Consider the following 14,685-nt stretch of genomic DNA (forward strand, 5'->3'; position numbering starts at 1 on the left):
TGCAGTAAGTGCAGTGAACCGTGCGATGCACACACAGCGTCCTTGAGTTGTTTTAACATGAGTGCATTGTATATATAATAATAAAAAAACCTTTGCTAACAACTGTTGGATCATATTATAATATATATGATGTAATTCAAGCATCGAATTTATAAATATGCCAGAGTAACTGAACTATTTCACATATTATAAATACATATTTAATGTTTTTGGTAGGGGATTAAACAACGTATTTCTTGTAGGCAATGTTATATATCAAGTCAAGATGTGAATTAATTCGCAGACCGATATTAATCAATCGCTGTAATTAATTTCAGGCTAGATACGTCAAGGGCAGGTACCGACAGGTGGGCGCAAATCTACAGGAAACCGCCTAATTAGAGCTACCTTCCGTCCGCCTCGGGAAATATCAAACGGTATTATAAATTAAACAAATGTACCGTTTGCTTAATCTATAGTTATTTATCTAGAGACGCCATCTAACATCGTGGCTTGAACAATTGCTGTCCGCTCTATTTATATCAAAACTTGTATTGGCTATTTTTATGACATGAAATTATCTTGACTGGTTTTATGTTGTCGCTGCATGTCATGTCATAATATGATAGCACCAAATAAGACACGAAATAAGATCCAGTGGAATAAGTACTAATTTCTAAAAGCAGAACTTGTTTGTCCTGACTATTCATTTAAATTAGCTGTATTAGGATAATGATATATTGAACAATTGCACTAAGAGTCAGTAATTTGAATTAAAAAAAATATAGGTATGTAATGTTGTCTAAACGTAAAGTCACTTCGAGTCTTATTCCAACCTTGACTTGTCACTTGTAAAAACTTATAATATTACGTTAAAACCATGATAAATAATATTAGCCATTCACCTTGAATAGAAGAAACCAGGACGCGACCTGTCATTAGCAACTACTAGGTTACGGAGCAAAACGACATAGGTACATTTTTGTAAAACTGTTTAAAATATAACAAAGACATTTGTGGTCCATAGGCATGTGGCAAAAAGGCAAAAGAAGTAGGTAGGTAGAAGTAGGTAGGCAAAAGAGGAAGTAGAATATGAAAGATTACTTGATGGGCTTGATTCTACTAAGCTATTCAGTATCCGTCATTTTGAAAATGTCTTAAGCATTTGACTAGTCCTGCAAGTTAGAACAATATTTCAATTGTATGTAAAACAGAAACAAAAATCAAAATACTTTGAATTTTTACATAGCAGTGTATTGACTTCCTGTGACTCATAGAGCCGTTCTATTAAAAGGAGGTTACTTGTATTATTACGAATACACAGAAACATATTCAAGATATAGGATGTGTTTCTTTTTTTGCGTTGCCAAGGTTCTTCACGGCTATGCCAAAATCTTATATAGGTTACCAAAAAGTTAATAATATTGAATTCCTTTGACTCAAAAGGACCAATATCATAATCATTTCGTTGGTTTATTGCCAAAAATCAAATACAGATATATGAAGTGTAATCAAACTAATATTTTTCGGATTTACTACACGTTTATAATTATTTTTAACAACCGTGACCACGGGCAGGTGAGATGTGATCTCGTCAGCCCGTAATCACGGACGCTGCATAGTTACCGAAACGTCGGGAGTATATTGTTAAAAATAATCACAAACGCGCAGTAAATCAGAAAAATATTAGTTTTATTTCAATGAATACCTACTTGCAAAAATCTTATATCTCATTCTATGAAGTGTACCTAATATTTCATTTAATATAACCAATAATTAAATAACTTCTACCAAACATACTTTTTCCAAAATTAATATTAAACTAACTTTTTTGCTATGATTTCTTCATATTCTTTGTTTTTAGGTTGTCACTGAATATCTCATCAGCCCCATGAGTCATCAATTTCCGCTCACAAAGATAGCATGGCATATAGGTATCTGCCCTTTAAAGTTCTTTACAGGAGCAACAGGATCTATGAGACCACCAAAGCAGAAGAGAATTTGAAGAGTCTACTTAAATACACCAGAATAGGACACCATCAAGAATTATTATTCATAATTAAGAATTTCAATTGAAATTTCTAAATAAGAAGTTTCTCATGCATAGCGATATATAAACAAATACATTTAACAATTGCAGAGACAAACAAATGAATCCAAATATATATGTAGAAAATGTAAAAAACTTTAATAATTTGAATTTGCTCAGTTCGTCATAGTCATTTGGAACAAGTAAATACGTCACTTGGTAAAATAAATATATTAGCAAGAAACCTCTTAGATCCATTTCTATTAAATCAATCTTACTGAATTGAATGCAAAAATCTTTGGCACAAAACGAGAATGGGATTGATTATTATTATTACAATTCTCCTTATTACTGACTGTGAAACATTAACTTTTAAGAATATTGAGAACTTCCTTGGTGGTCCACCTTTATATAAACATACGTGAAGTTAAAATCACTGATTCCAATATATCTAGTTAGGTATAAAAATGCGAAAATAAAATTAAAAAAAAAACGTAATATTAAACCACGAGTAGTAACACAATCATGCATTACCCTGACCTGGCGTTAAAAGGCAAAAATGAAATTACAGAAAAACAAAAATATTTATTAAAAATAACAACATTTAGAATTAAATAAATAAATGTGACAGCTATGTGAGAACAAGATATTATTCATAGAACAGGTATTTGAGAGTTTTACAATTACCATTAACTCAACTGTGTATCATCGATAAAGGTCAGGACATCTTCATAGCTTTAAAGGTTTTATTGTTTAATAAATTAAAAAAAAAAAAAACTTATTGTACAAACTTGAAATTTATGTTACAATAATCTGACTGAACAGTGACGGAATAATAAATAATATTAATGTAATATTAAATGTAGAAAAAACAGTATTGGACCCAAAATATGCAACAAATATCTGACGTGAAACGAAAAAATCGTGACAGTTTAGTCTCCACGACATACGTGCCGTTAATGAGGCCGACCGGTACAAGTAAGGACATGTGCGTACACATTATATCTTTACATTCTCAGAATGTTTTATTCGTTTCTTTTTGTAATAATCAACGATTGTGTCAATATGTGAGGTCATATATATTTTTTATTTAATCATTTTCATTTCTTGATGTATATTTCCATATTTTATTATTTGTTTTTCAACCGTAATTATATCGTTTGTGCTCATAAGAACTGAATAAACTTCCTTTTTCCGTTGAGAAATTACGTTTTTAACTTCAGTAGTGTTATTAATACTGTATAATCATTACCTTTTAAAAACGATACAATATATCACGTTTTATTGTTTGCAAGAAACATTAAATATAAATAATGCAATATTTATTAACAGCTTTTTATATTGTAAGCCCGAGCGCACCTATTTATTCTGTTCTAGGAACACCTTTTTTGTACTGCAAAAACTTTATACTTATAGGAACCCTTGAAGTTCTTTGTCTCTTTATATTAAAAGAATAATAAATTATTCCACAATCATTAACAATAATTGCAAAGGTTATACCCACGTATATTCGTATTTAAAATATTGATTATTTTGTAACCTAATATACATAAGAAAACATCCATAATAAAAGAGGCTTTATTAAAAGTTATATATTTTCTACGTTTTCCAATTAATTTTTTTCTATTAAAATAAAAATAAAAAAACAAATTCACAGTCATCTTAACTTTTTGTTTTATTATATTTTTAAATAAGCTAGATTAAAAAAAAAACCTAAGAATTTCCAATGTCTTCAAAGTAATATTTTTTAAGAGAAAATAATTTACTTCCGTTAGGGAGATGTTATTGGTAATTCTTCGACTGAGCAGATTTTGATATAAAAAAAACAAATAAATTACAAATTTAACCTCAGAAGTAATCTCCATTTTTTGTCGGTGTTATAAAATATTGTATAAGCACATACGATACATACCAATATTTATATCAAGCCAAACAACTGATGAATATGGAAGGACGCCTTAATTATAGTCACAAACAAAATTTACTTACCAATAAGATTTAAGAAATTTATTATAATTGGTTTATTCATAAAACAGAACATCTGAAGCTTAAAAATTATAATAAAAGCTAATGGTTAAAACGGACTTTGAATGGCTAATGGCGGTGGTCCGCTAAGCGGAATACTTAAATAACTTTTTCACTTTATTGTAATTTTTTCATTTAATCTTCTCTTGAATATTCAACGAAACACAAAGCCGCTGAGAACATCCCGATACAGCCGTCGGATATCAATTTGTAATCTATATATTTTTTTTGTTACTCTAAACAAAGTCGTACCTGTAAATAGGCAGATTAACTACCTATAAATTTTATACTATATAAATCGAACTCTAATAATGAATTTATTAAACATTATTAATATTTAAAATTATAACGTCTTTGTAGAAATACAAATATTTTTAATCGAAATAAAAAATATATTTAAAAAAATGCATTTAATTTACACAAAGAACCACTTAATTTCATAAGAACACATCCAGTCTTATTTAAGTCTACATTTCTAATATAACATATTTTTATAACAACACAAAACAATAAAATTAATATGAAATTCAAAACTACAATACAACAAATGGAGGAAAACGCCAGATATCGTAGGACGTAATTAAGACGACCCACCGCGAGGCCTTGACCGACAGCCCTAATGAGTTCAGCGTTCCTTTAACATATTGATTTGTGAACTCTATATCAATGGTAGGCTCTATGTAGAGGCGTACTCTACATTTGTACAGATTTTTATAGTTAATTCCAAACAATTTTAATATTATTACTTAATACTTATATTTTATCAATATTTCACAACTACCTAGACGAAAACATAAGAAATATACACACGTGCCAAGCATTGAAATAACTGAATGGCATCAATTTTCAAAGATGAAGCGACGCCATATTGTTGCATTGCATTTCTCATGCAATGTCCCGTTCGCTAAATAAAAATCAAACAACAGAAGGAAACGTCGAGCCGGTAACTCAACTTTTTTATTTTATTTCAACGCTACTTCAAACAACGAAAGGTATTATGTCGCTGCTAAAGCTAAACTTAAATCCACTGTACATAAAAGGCTTAACTTTCTCAAAACAGGTTTTCTTTAAAGACATTTTGTTTTTCAATATAAAAGCACCAACACGAACGCTCCGCCTACAGTTGATTTAAAATTAGAACTTTTGCATGACAAACGCCGGTAACAAGAAGCTCTACAGAAAAATGTTAAACTCTATCCACTTGTAATAAAGCTCTAACTCCCGGTGTTGTTCGTCTGCACTAAGGTGGGTTGCTCCGTAAATGCCATTGGCCCAATGGCGCTACGTGGAACAAACAAGAAATATGGGAGTGAAGGAGAAAGAGAGGCCGGTCAACCGATAAATGAACAACTTCTAAGGAGTTTCCATACAAAATTAAAGAAAAAAAACAAAATTAAATTCGTCAAAAAATTTTCAAAAAGCTCTAGTAGAAAATCTATCAAAAAATTAATAGTGCATCTACAATAAAATAAGAAAGAGACAAAAAATATACAATAAAACAAGAGAAACAGAGACAAAAAATATATTCTGTAGGCCCGCGACACCAAATATCCACACTAACCTCGTAAACATGAACATCATATTATAGAGCTTATACGTATGTCTTAAAGCTCAAATTTAATTGGGTTTATGTGTTTTTTGGAGCGTTTCGAGTCGGAGGCTGTATGGAAATGGGCATGGCGGCAAGTGAACAGTGACGATTCGCTTAGTAGACAGTTGACAGTCGCCACGCCACACTGACATAGCGAGCTGATAACAAACTATTGATATTGTGTTGTTTTATTGGACAAGTGTTTTATTAACATTTGTGTTGAATGTGATGTGTTGTGATGTTGATAATGACTCTATGTGATTTAACCAGCTCTACACGTTAAAGTTTTGAGGTAAACATATTTTATTACGTAAGTTTAAATTTTTGTGTGACTCTACATTTTCTTACCAAGTTTCGTTAGAGTTGGGTGTGTGATGTGGGGATATTCTTGTTTATATTATTCTGAGCAAGGTCTAAATTATATAATAATTCCATTGAAAGTTTTATTCAACATAATTTTGACATTCCCATGAAAATGTACAATAAATTATAACCAAATAAAATTTTTCAAACTAAGGAATCTAATTTTCGAACAACTTTGAACGAAATAGTTATATATCATCTCAAAATTATAAATAACTATACATTTTAATATGCATAAAAAAAAAAGAGCTTGTGACATTTATAATATTTTAAATTAAAATTTATTTCATAGGCTCTACAATTTGGAAAAAAAAATGACAGATTAAGAATGAGAACAAATGAAAAACATGGCTTCTTAACTATTAATAATAAATATTTAATTCGTAATTACAATTAACATTATCTTAATTTATGTAATAATTATAAAAATAAACGCAAATAAATTTACTTAGTAGTTGATGTCAATTGTAAGTTCTTTTCCGTAACTTACTTTACTTTTTTTATTTAAGAAAACTTTGGACCGCACTTTTTATTCTGTGCCTTATGAAACAAATGTCTATTGGAAGACATATAGTATGTACCTATATGTATAATTACTATGCTTTTAAGTACCTTAGTACATAGATGGACTGAATATTTCATTACAATGTACCAACATTTTAATATCCGTAAAATGTTATTACGTGATTCAAGCAAACCTTATTTAGTCAAGTATTTCCGGCTCTACAATATTGACATATAAGTTTTTTTCTTAGTAGTTACACAACAGACACTTTTTTACATATATAATCAGTTAATTCAATATTAATGTCACATAAAATACAAACTATATCTAGTGTACAAACAGACATACATAATATTAACGTATTACATACAACCGACCCGCCTCCGTCGCTGGGCGGAGACACGCCCATCCTAATACTGTATATTAAACCAGGCACTATATCGAATGAATAAAGGGTGCTTGTTTTGAATGCAGGCTTTGTATTCAGATGTTAAAATGTAGAGTCATATAGTGGTGCAGGACACAATACTGTTGAATAAATCTAAGGTAGCGCGACTCTACATTCAACTCTTCAAACATTTTTTCATGTTATTCTCTTTATAATATTTTATATGTTATATATCTTGATTGTCATCATTCAATGCATTGATAATTCGCTTTAAATCATATTAAAAGTATAATAAAAATAACCTGTCATATAATTAAACTAACTTTGGTTAGACATTTTAAATCTGGCATAACGAAAAAAGCTTCAAACAGTTTTATCCAAACCTAGTTTGGTACCATTAGTTCTTAAAACAATATGTATAACTAGTATCTAAATATCCAAGAAATCTCTACAGAAGTTACACATAACTACCTATCACTTCTAATGCTAACAATTTTTTCTACTGTTTCATGTGCATTAATAACCAATTATTTACTGGAGCCACGCTTTTTATCTTATTTTTGTTAAAAGCAAAAGTTAATACACATGGCATCGCTTATATTTATATTCCTGAATCCGAAAACATTGAAACGAAGTTGAGATTATCTCAAATCTCAGCATTATACAGGACCTATTAAATATACCAAACAAATTAATCGTCTTTCATATTCAGAACACACATACTTTTACTAGTCTATGTTGTTAGCAAAATTATTTCTTATACGTAAGCACTAGTACACTTGACCTCACATAACAACAAAATTCCAAAGACCTTATATCCTTTTTAAGTGGATACCATCATCAACATCAACTAGACATCATCTTCCTAGTTTCTTCGATGTCTTTCTTCTAATCTTTCCAGGGCTAAACTCTCGTTTAATTATTTAATCCTTGCATTTTTTATTAAATAAATTTAATATTTTTTTAACAGTTTACTCATATGAAATTATATTTGATGCCGGAGTTGATATTTACATTGCATACAGTTTTATTGTCACTTCTACTACTTTCCAGACTCAACCTCATTTCCTAAATGTGTCTTACAAAGACTTCTTATATAAACAATTAAAGCACGATTTTCTAACATTCTAACAAAAATTCGTTTCGTTTCATAAAATCTTGCATAACTTTCTTTTTATCAAATGGAATCCAATAAATTATGATCTTTATGGCTATCAAATTTTTAGCTAAGCTTTATTCATAAAATTTCTCTCTTTTAAATAAACTACATATAAAATTTATTATATATTTTTAACCACTAAAATATATCAGACAACACATGTACTAAAACATATCATTACATTACATCACAATACTATAACAAAACGTATCTTTAACATTTAGCCTATTCAATAGATTCAAAACATTCGTATACCAATAATAACTTTAACAAAAAAAGTATAATACGGTATTTATAATTAATAATAACAATCAATAGTTCATGAGTTACTCCAAATTAAACTTCAAGATTCTGATTCTATTTAAAAACAGCCTATAGTAATCTGTATTTTAAATGTTTCATATTAAATGTCATGTTATGGTTCACACGGGTAATAAAACAGATAAATATAACCCACCCCATAGGCTATCCATCATGAATCTCTGCTCGCTCAGACATATACGAGTCCAATCACTTTTTTCTTCCGCCAGACTACCTCGTGACACTTCGTATCATATAAGCTTTATTTGATTGTGACGTACCAACTGTTACCTAAGGATAAACAACTACGAGGTAATTTAACTTTTATGTTACCGGATCATATGTATGTACATTAAATTGAGGTATAACTGGTGCATTGTAATTGATTTATACGTCTATTTTTAAACAATATATTTTTATATAAATACATTTATAATTAGGTAGGTATAATAAATTATGTTTTAAAAATTTCAAACTATTTAACATAAAAATATTAAATATTTATCGTAAAATAAAATCTTACTATGCTGAAATTATCATTTACATAGATTTATAACGTCTGAGGAACATAAAGTGAAATTTATAGCATCGTCTCCATCGGCGTTGGAATCAGATAATAATATTAATGCACATTCAGTTTTAACATACGAATGTTATAAAAAATATTATTCAAAGTGTTTTTGTCGAGTGCAGCAAGAGATAGATTAGAAAGTTAATTGTAAGGCACAAATAAGTTCTGACGATGAGTCCGAGATAATTTCTAATGGAGTTTCCAGTACCCACGTTGTATGGAGATTTTCTCTTTAGATGAAAAACTTATTATTAAAGCTCGAGTTCGTTAAATAATCGTGATTATATTTGTTTAATCATGATCACATATGTCTTTTTTATAAAATTTTATTCGGAATCATTAAATATAAACTATTTCACTGTTATTCATAGAAAAATTATCGAGTCATATATTGTTTTAGTGGTGTGGACTCACTCCTCACTTGTAAAAACCTTTACCTACCTTTACCTTTGTTCGAAAATCGACTTCGGGCTACTCTGATACAAAGTACAGATTTTTTTAAAGATTTTATTGAAAAATTGAGTTTCTTTCTTTCTTCATCGAATACATAATTAAAAAAAAAACATTTTTTTTTTAATCAGTTCGTTTGTTTTGTGCTGTCATTAGTCAAACATATACCTAATGTTAAATTAATTATTATTATCTTCATACTGCGGTTACAATTGTAAACTTAAATAAATATTTGTCAAGGTAACTGTTCTCTGGCTTATTTTAATTTTATATAATATGCATTGTCTATCTGAAAGCCGAAATTACAGTATATAATTGAAGTTTCTAATCACATACATCTTAAAGCCTAAAATCGAATGGTATTGTATTTTGAGGATGTCGTAGGTAGTTCTTAAGAGCTCAGTTACCATCTGTCATTACATCGTCATAGCATCGCGTGGGAATTATTCTGTATTAAACAATGACATGAGACGAGCTAAACTGATTCTATCTCTGAATTCCACGATGTCCAATTGTCCACTCTATATATTCACTGTAATTGCAACAATGATATCAGCTTTAAAATATACCTAACATTAATCCAGTCTGAATTTAGAACACAATTAAAAGTCTAACTTTATTTTTGTCTATGCTTTTAAAATTACTTGTCAAAGTGTAAAAAAATGTACAGAAAATATTCGCTATTTAGTTTAAATAACGTTTCGGTTAGTAAAATTCAATTCTCTCAGTCTACATGCCCATATAATTCACGTCGAATGCATAAATTATAACCTGCTGTATATATTGACTGCATGATATGTTATACATATGTATGCAGTGGGCGGCACGCCATCCTATTCCCCGAAGAGGAAATCGTTACGGCCGGCAAATTGGGCCCTAACCACTGGGTACTGTCACGCAGATGTTATTTACTTCGTGTTTTTAACTAAAATTAATGCTAAATAGCTGTATTTATAAGGTATTGTGGCATGGTAATTCCAATTCCATATGTATATTTTAGAAGCCAGTTCTTCTTGTACACATAAATAATAAAAACGTAGGCTATTCACATGGGACATGATGAAAATATGTATAGATAAGTTTAGAAGTTATGACAAATTATTTAATAATATATGCGAAATGTATAAAATAATTATGTACAATAACAAAAAGGCGTATTGAGGATTGACGGTGTGTACGATCATTCAACGTACGTATATTATAGTTTCAAGTAGTTCTTTCTGAAATATAGGAACTGTAAAATAATAAAAAATAAACATGCAACCGTTGGATCACAATCAGTTATTTTGTTTTGTATTGTCATTAGACTACATCCTACATCTCGTCTACCCGTGATCACGTTTACTGAAAAGTAACCAAAACGTCGGGAGTATGTAGTTTTAACAAAAAATAAAGCATGCGTTGTATATTCGAAAAATATTAGTTTCATTTAAATGATTAAAACTAATGAAAGTCTTAGATCTCATCAATAAAAAATCTCGTTTAGAAATATATTTTTTTTATATTTTCAATTAATATGAATTTATTTAAATTTTTTTTCTGATACGTTATATATATAATATAACATTTTCAAAAAAAATGTTCAAAAAACATAATTGTCATAAATGAACAAAGTAAAAACATTTATAAAAGGAATTACGAAAAATCTTTATTAATTTAGTGAGTAGATCCTAAAACATTTATTTTATTCACGTAAATATTATTCATAAAATAAACACTTCACTCTATTACTTAATAAAGCAAATAAATAAAGCGCCTTGCAGGTTTCTTAGTATTATAATATTGAATTTATCCACACACTCATATCAATAAAGATTTATGGATGCGAAATTAGGAAAATTGTTATTTCGTAAGCTGAAAGATTTGAGTGAGACGTCGTTTTATAAAAATAGGATCATAAACAAATTCATAAGTAGACTGCGCTCCGTTTTATGCGTTTTTAAAAGGGCACCCTCGGGGGAGAGGAAAGTGAAATGGCACGAACCCTTGCTAAAACAAGAGGGAATGAATGGAACAATCTTAAATATCTAACAGTCGGTGAGCAATGATTTTTAACCTCGACTTATAATAATAATATAACGTAATATATCGAGTAATAGAAAACATGCCCACAAAGAAATCTACTACAGGATGGATGAAAATTTTATATCATGAAATCAAATAAGTGAGAAAAACTATGAAAATAATTTACATAAATAAGACGTGGAAATAGTTCCTTTTAATTATTTGAACATAAAACATTAAATTTCGCTATTTCCTCTTAACCACAATAATATTTTGTTCTTATAATGCATATATTATAACACGGATTAATATATGATAAACCTTTGGGGGACGTGTATGTCCGGAAATGGACTTGTGTCGCCTGATGGATGGATGAATGATGAAAATTCTAAAAATATAGAAACTAATATTATTCGGATATACTACGCGAATTTTTTTATTTAAAAAACTACATAATCCCAACGTTTCGGTTACTTTGCAGCAACCGTGATCACGGGCAGACGAGATGTATGTATGTATGTACTATATTCATTATATTCAGTCGATGAAAAGATTAATAAAAATAAAATCCAACGTTAACGCTGTATGGTGATGCTCCGAGACCTTGCAATCTATGAACCTCGATTATAACTCAAAGCCCCATTACCCTTGAACTCTGGTTTCTTGATAAACGACAACTTGACAATCTTGACACAAATGCACCGTGCTTGTTCAAATCATTTGAAGGTTTCCAATGACGCGATATATACATTCATTGTGAAGAAGATCCAATCTCAATAAGATTATGAAAGTTTTAAGAGAAGAATATTATGTGTCAAATAGATTCTTTTTCTACAAGATACATCATTTTGAATATTAAATAGTTATTTCATAGCAGATACTTTGACTTTCGGATGAAAACAAAAACATGCTTCGTAATCAACCTTTTGTTATTAACTAATACAACAAAATTATAAACGGCATAACGAATCATAACGGGTCATACAGAGGAACACCGAACGGGTCATACAGAGGAAATTACATTTCATTGTCTATTCACATATGAAAACGTACCGAGAATTTTAATTCAAAAGAGCAACCCATACACATTAAAATAGGTTTAACCGCCAGCCGTTCCAGTTTGGAAAAAAAATAAAATAAAACAAAAAAGGCGCGATCACGCCATACCTCCCGGGCGCGCCGCAAATTCCAGTGGAAAAAATCGTATTTCGTACGTGGTTTGAATTTTAATTGACATTCAAAGGCGAAAGCTGCGATGCTGTCTGGCTCGCGAATTTCACTACTTTTGAAGGGATCTCAATGCATACAGTTATGGCCATCGGACGTACCCCATAAAGAGGAAAATCTTGTTGTAATTTTACTAATAAAATTCAGGATGTGGTTTAAATGGAATTTATTAAAACATGCTTCAAGATGCATTTATTGTAGATGAAAGCACCCCAGGATTATATAATCCTTCCAAAGTAAGAGGTATATGATATAGTACATAGTTTCAGTACGAACTGGATTTAAACTCGGATGTTACGGTGGTGTTAAATATAATATTTCCATATTTAGATGATATCTGACCGTTTTTATCATATAACTGTCGCGTTGTTCATTATCCCATCATTGTACATATTTTATTCAGCAGTGTTCATGACATTTTTAATAACTTTATTGTTGCGTCGACATTACGTGCTGTACATTCCATGATGGTCTCTAAATTACAATAAACAATTTCGAGCGCTCATTATTCTCGAGCTCATTACGAGTGGAGCTTAAATTATTCGACACAAAACAGCAGTTATGTCGAATGTCCGCGAATAATTGGAATATAACCAAGAGATCGACTCCCTCTTCTGCATTTACATATTACTCTGTTTACTTCATAAAATATATTTAAGTATTAATAAGGTATATCACAATATTGAAAGATAACTATCTAACTTAAACTTTCAATGTAATTACAAAAAAAAATCAATAATAAGCAAAACACACATTTATAATCTCAAGAAGCAACTAATGTTTTACTTCCATTTCAGATCGAGTAATGCATTTTGCATTAACATTATACAATTTGGATAGAACAGTTCGTCTAAAGAAAGTCACATGTTAATGAAAATGCTAGCACATGCTGCGAAAAGAAAGACTAATTCGAGATACTAATGAGTTCCACTTGATTTGTTGACACCGGCAGCGATGCAAGAGATATGCAACACCGCGCTGCCGCTCGACAGTAACCCTTTGGTGCGCAAAATAAAATGCGAAGAGTTTCCTGTCAGAGGAAAGCAGCAGACGAGAATTGGTATGGGGGTGCGAGATGAGATGGAAGAGGAGTTCGCAGTGAAGACGAGGAATACTCCACCGATGGGGCCAGCACCTGGACAGGAACATCGAATGGAACATGGTGGAAATGGTTTCTGGCTGGCTGCGGTCACGGCAGCTGGAGCTCCTCATCCTATGCTCGAAACCTGTACGGAAACTGGTTTCATCAATAGCCAACCCTCTATGGCAGAATTTATGACCGCACTTCCCCAGTTGGGAGGAGGTGAACTCAGCCCTCAACACACACCACCAGGTTATGCACCCGATCTTCCGTCCCCAGGCGGCGGCCTCAATGTTCCCGAATATCCATGGATGAAAGAAAAGAAAACAACGAGAAAGAGCAGTCAGCAAGGTCAGTTATTATTTTTTTATAATATACTTGCAAACTTTAATTTTTCTACTGTATATTAAAAAATATATTTTTGAATCATTACAAAACATGTCGACAGCACTATGAAAAAGATAATATTTCTTAAGAATGGAAAATTTCGTTTTATAAGTGGTACTAACAGCTAGGTGAATAACGTAAGAACCATTATTGTGCCTTTCAACAGCAGCTACAAATGGCCATTCAACCATTGTGTTCTGGTCCCAAGCTGCTTTAATGAACATCAAATTACTCCGAAATATATTGAATTGTATGGCGCGACGACGTCTCATGTCTGTAACTGTTTTGGCTTGTGGTGGGAGTGGTATCGCTGGTGGTATTATCCGAACCAGCGACCCGCCGCGCCGTCTAACGGAACGAAATTTTCGATATGCACTATGAGCACAAATTATAAGTGAGAACATTTTAGAACATAGTTTTAATGTGTCGGTTCTGTGAATGCAGTATTAATAGTATGCTTCGATAAAAGCTAGCCTTCCATTACGTTAGTAGTTATATTACTCCAGTTTTTGGTAACCAAATTTCTATGATTTTATAATATCTTTATTAAATATTAAATTATGTTAGAAGACTAAACACCCCAAATTTGTCGACGGGACACTAAACAATACTGTTCTAGATGATCC

The 14,685-nt window shown here is 30.8% G+C and overlaps 1 protein-coding gene across 1 annotated transcript in view; it reads left to right on the forward strand.

The window, feature by feature from the left end:
• The first annotated feature begins 5,753 nt into the window (after positions 1-5,753).
• LOC116769327 (homeotic protein proboscipedia) overlaps positions 5,754-14,685 on the forward strand; it is a 37,760-nt gene continuing 28,828 nt past the window's right edge. Inside the window, exons 1-2 of the mRNA XM_032660395.2 lie at positions 5,754-5,916; positions 13,389-14,023. Coding sequence (XP_032516286.2) covers positions 13,546-14,023 — 478 coding nt within the window. The 5' untranslated portion in view covers positions 5,754-5,916; positions 13,389-13,545. The remainder of the gene's footprint in view (positions 5,917-13,388; positions 14,024-14,685) is intronic.

The sequence above is a fragment of the Danaus plexippus genome, chromosome 5 (assembly GCF_018135715.1).
Source record: "Danaus plexippus chromosome 5, MEX_DaPlex, whole genome shotgun sequence".
NCBI classification, from domain to species: Eukaryota; Metazoa; Arthropoda; class Insecta; order Lepidoptera; family Nymphalidae; genus Danaus; species Danaus plexippus.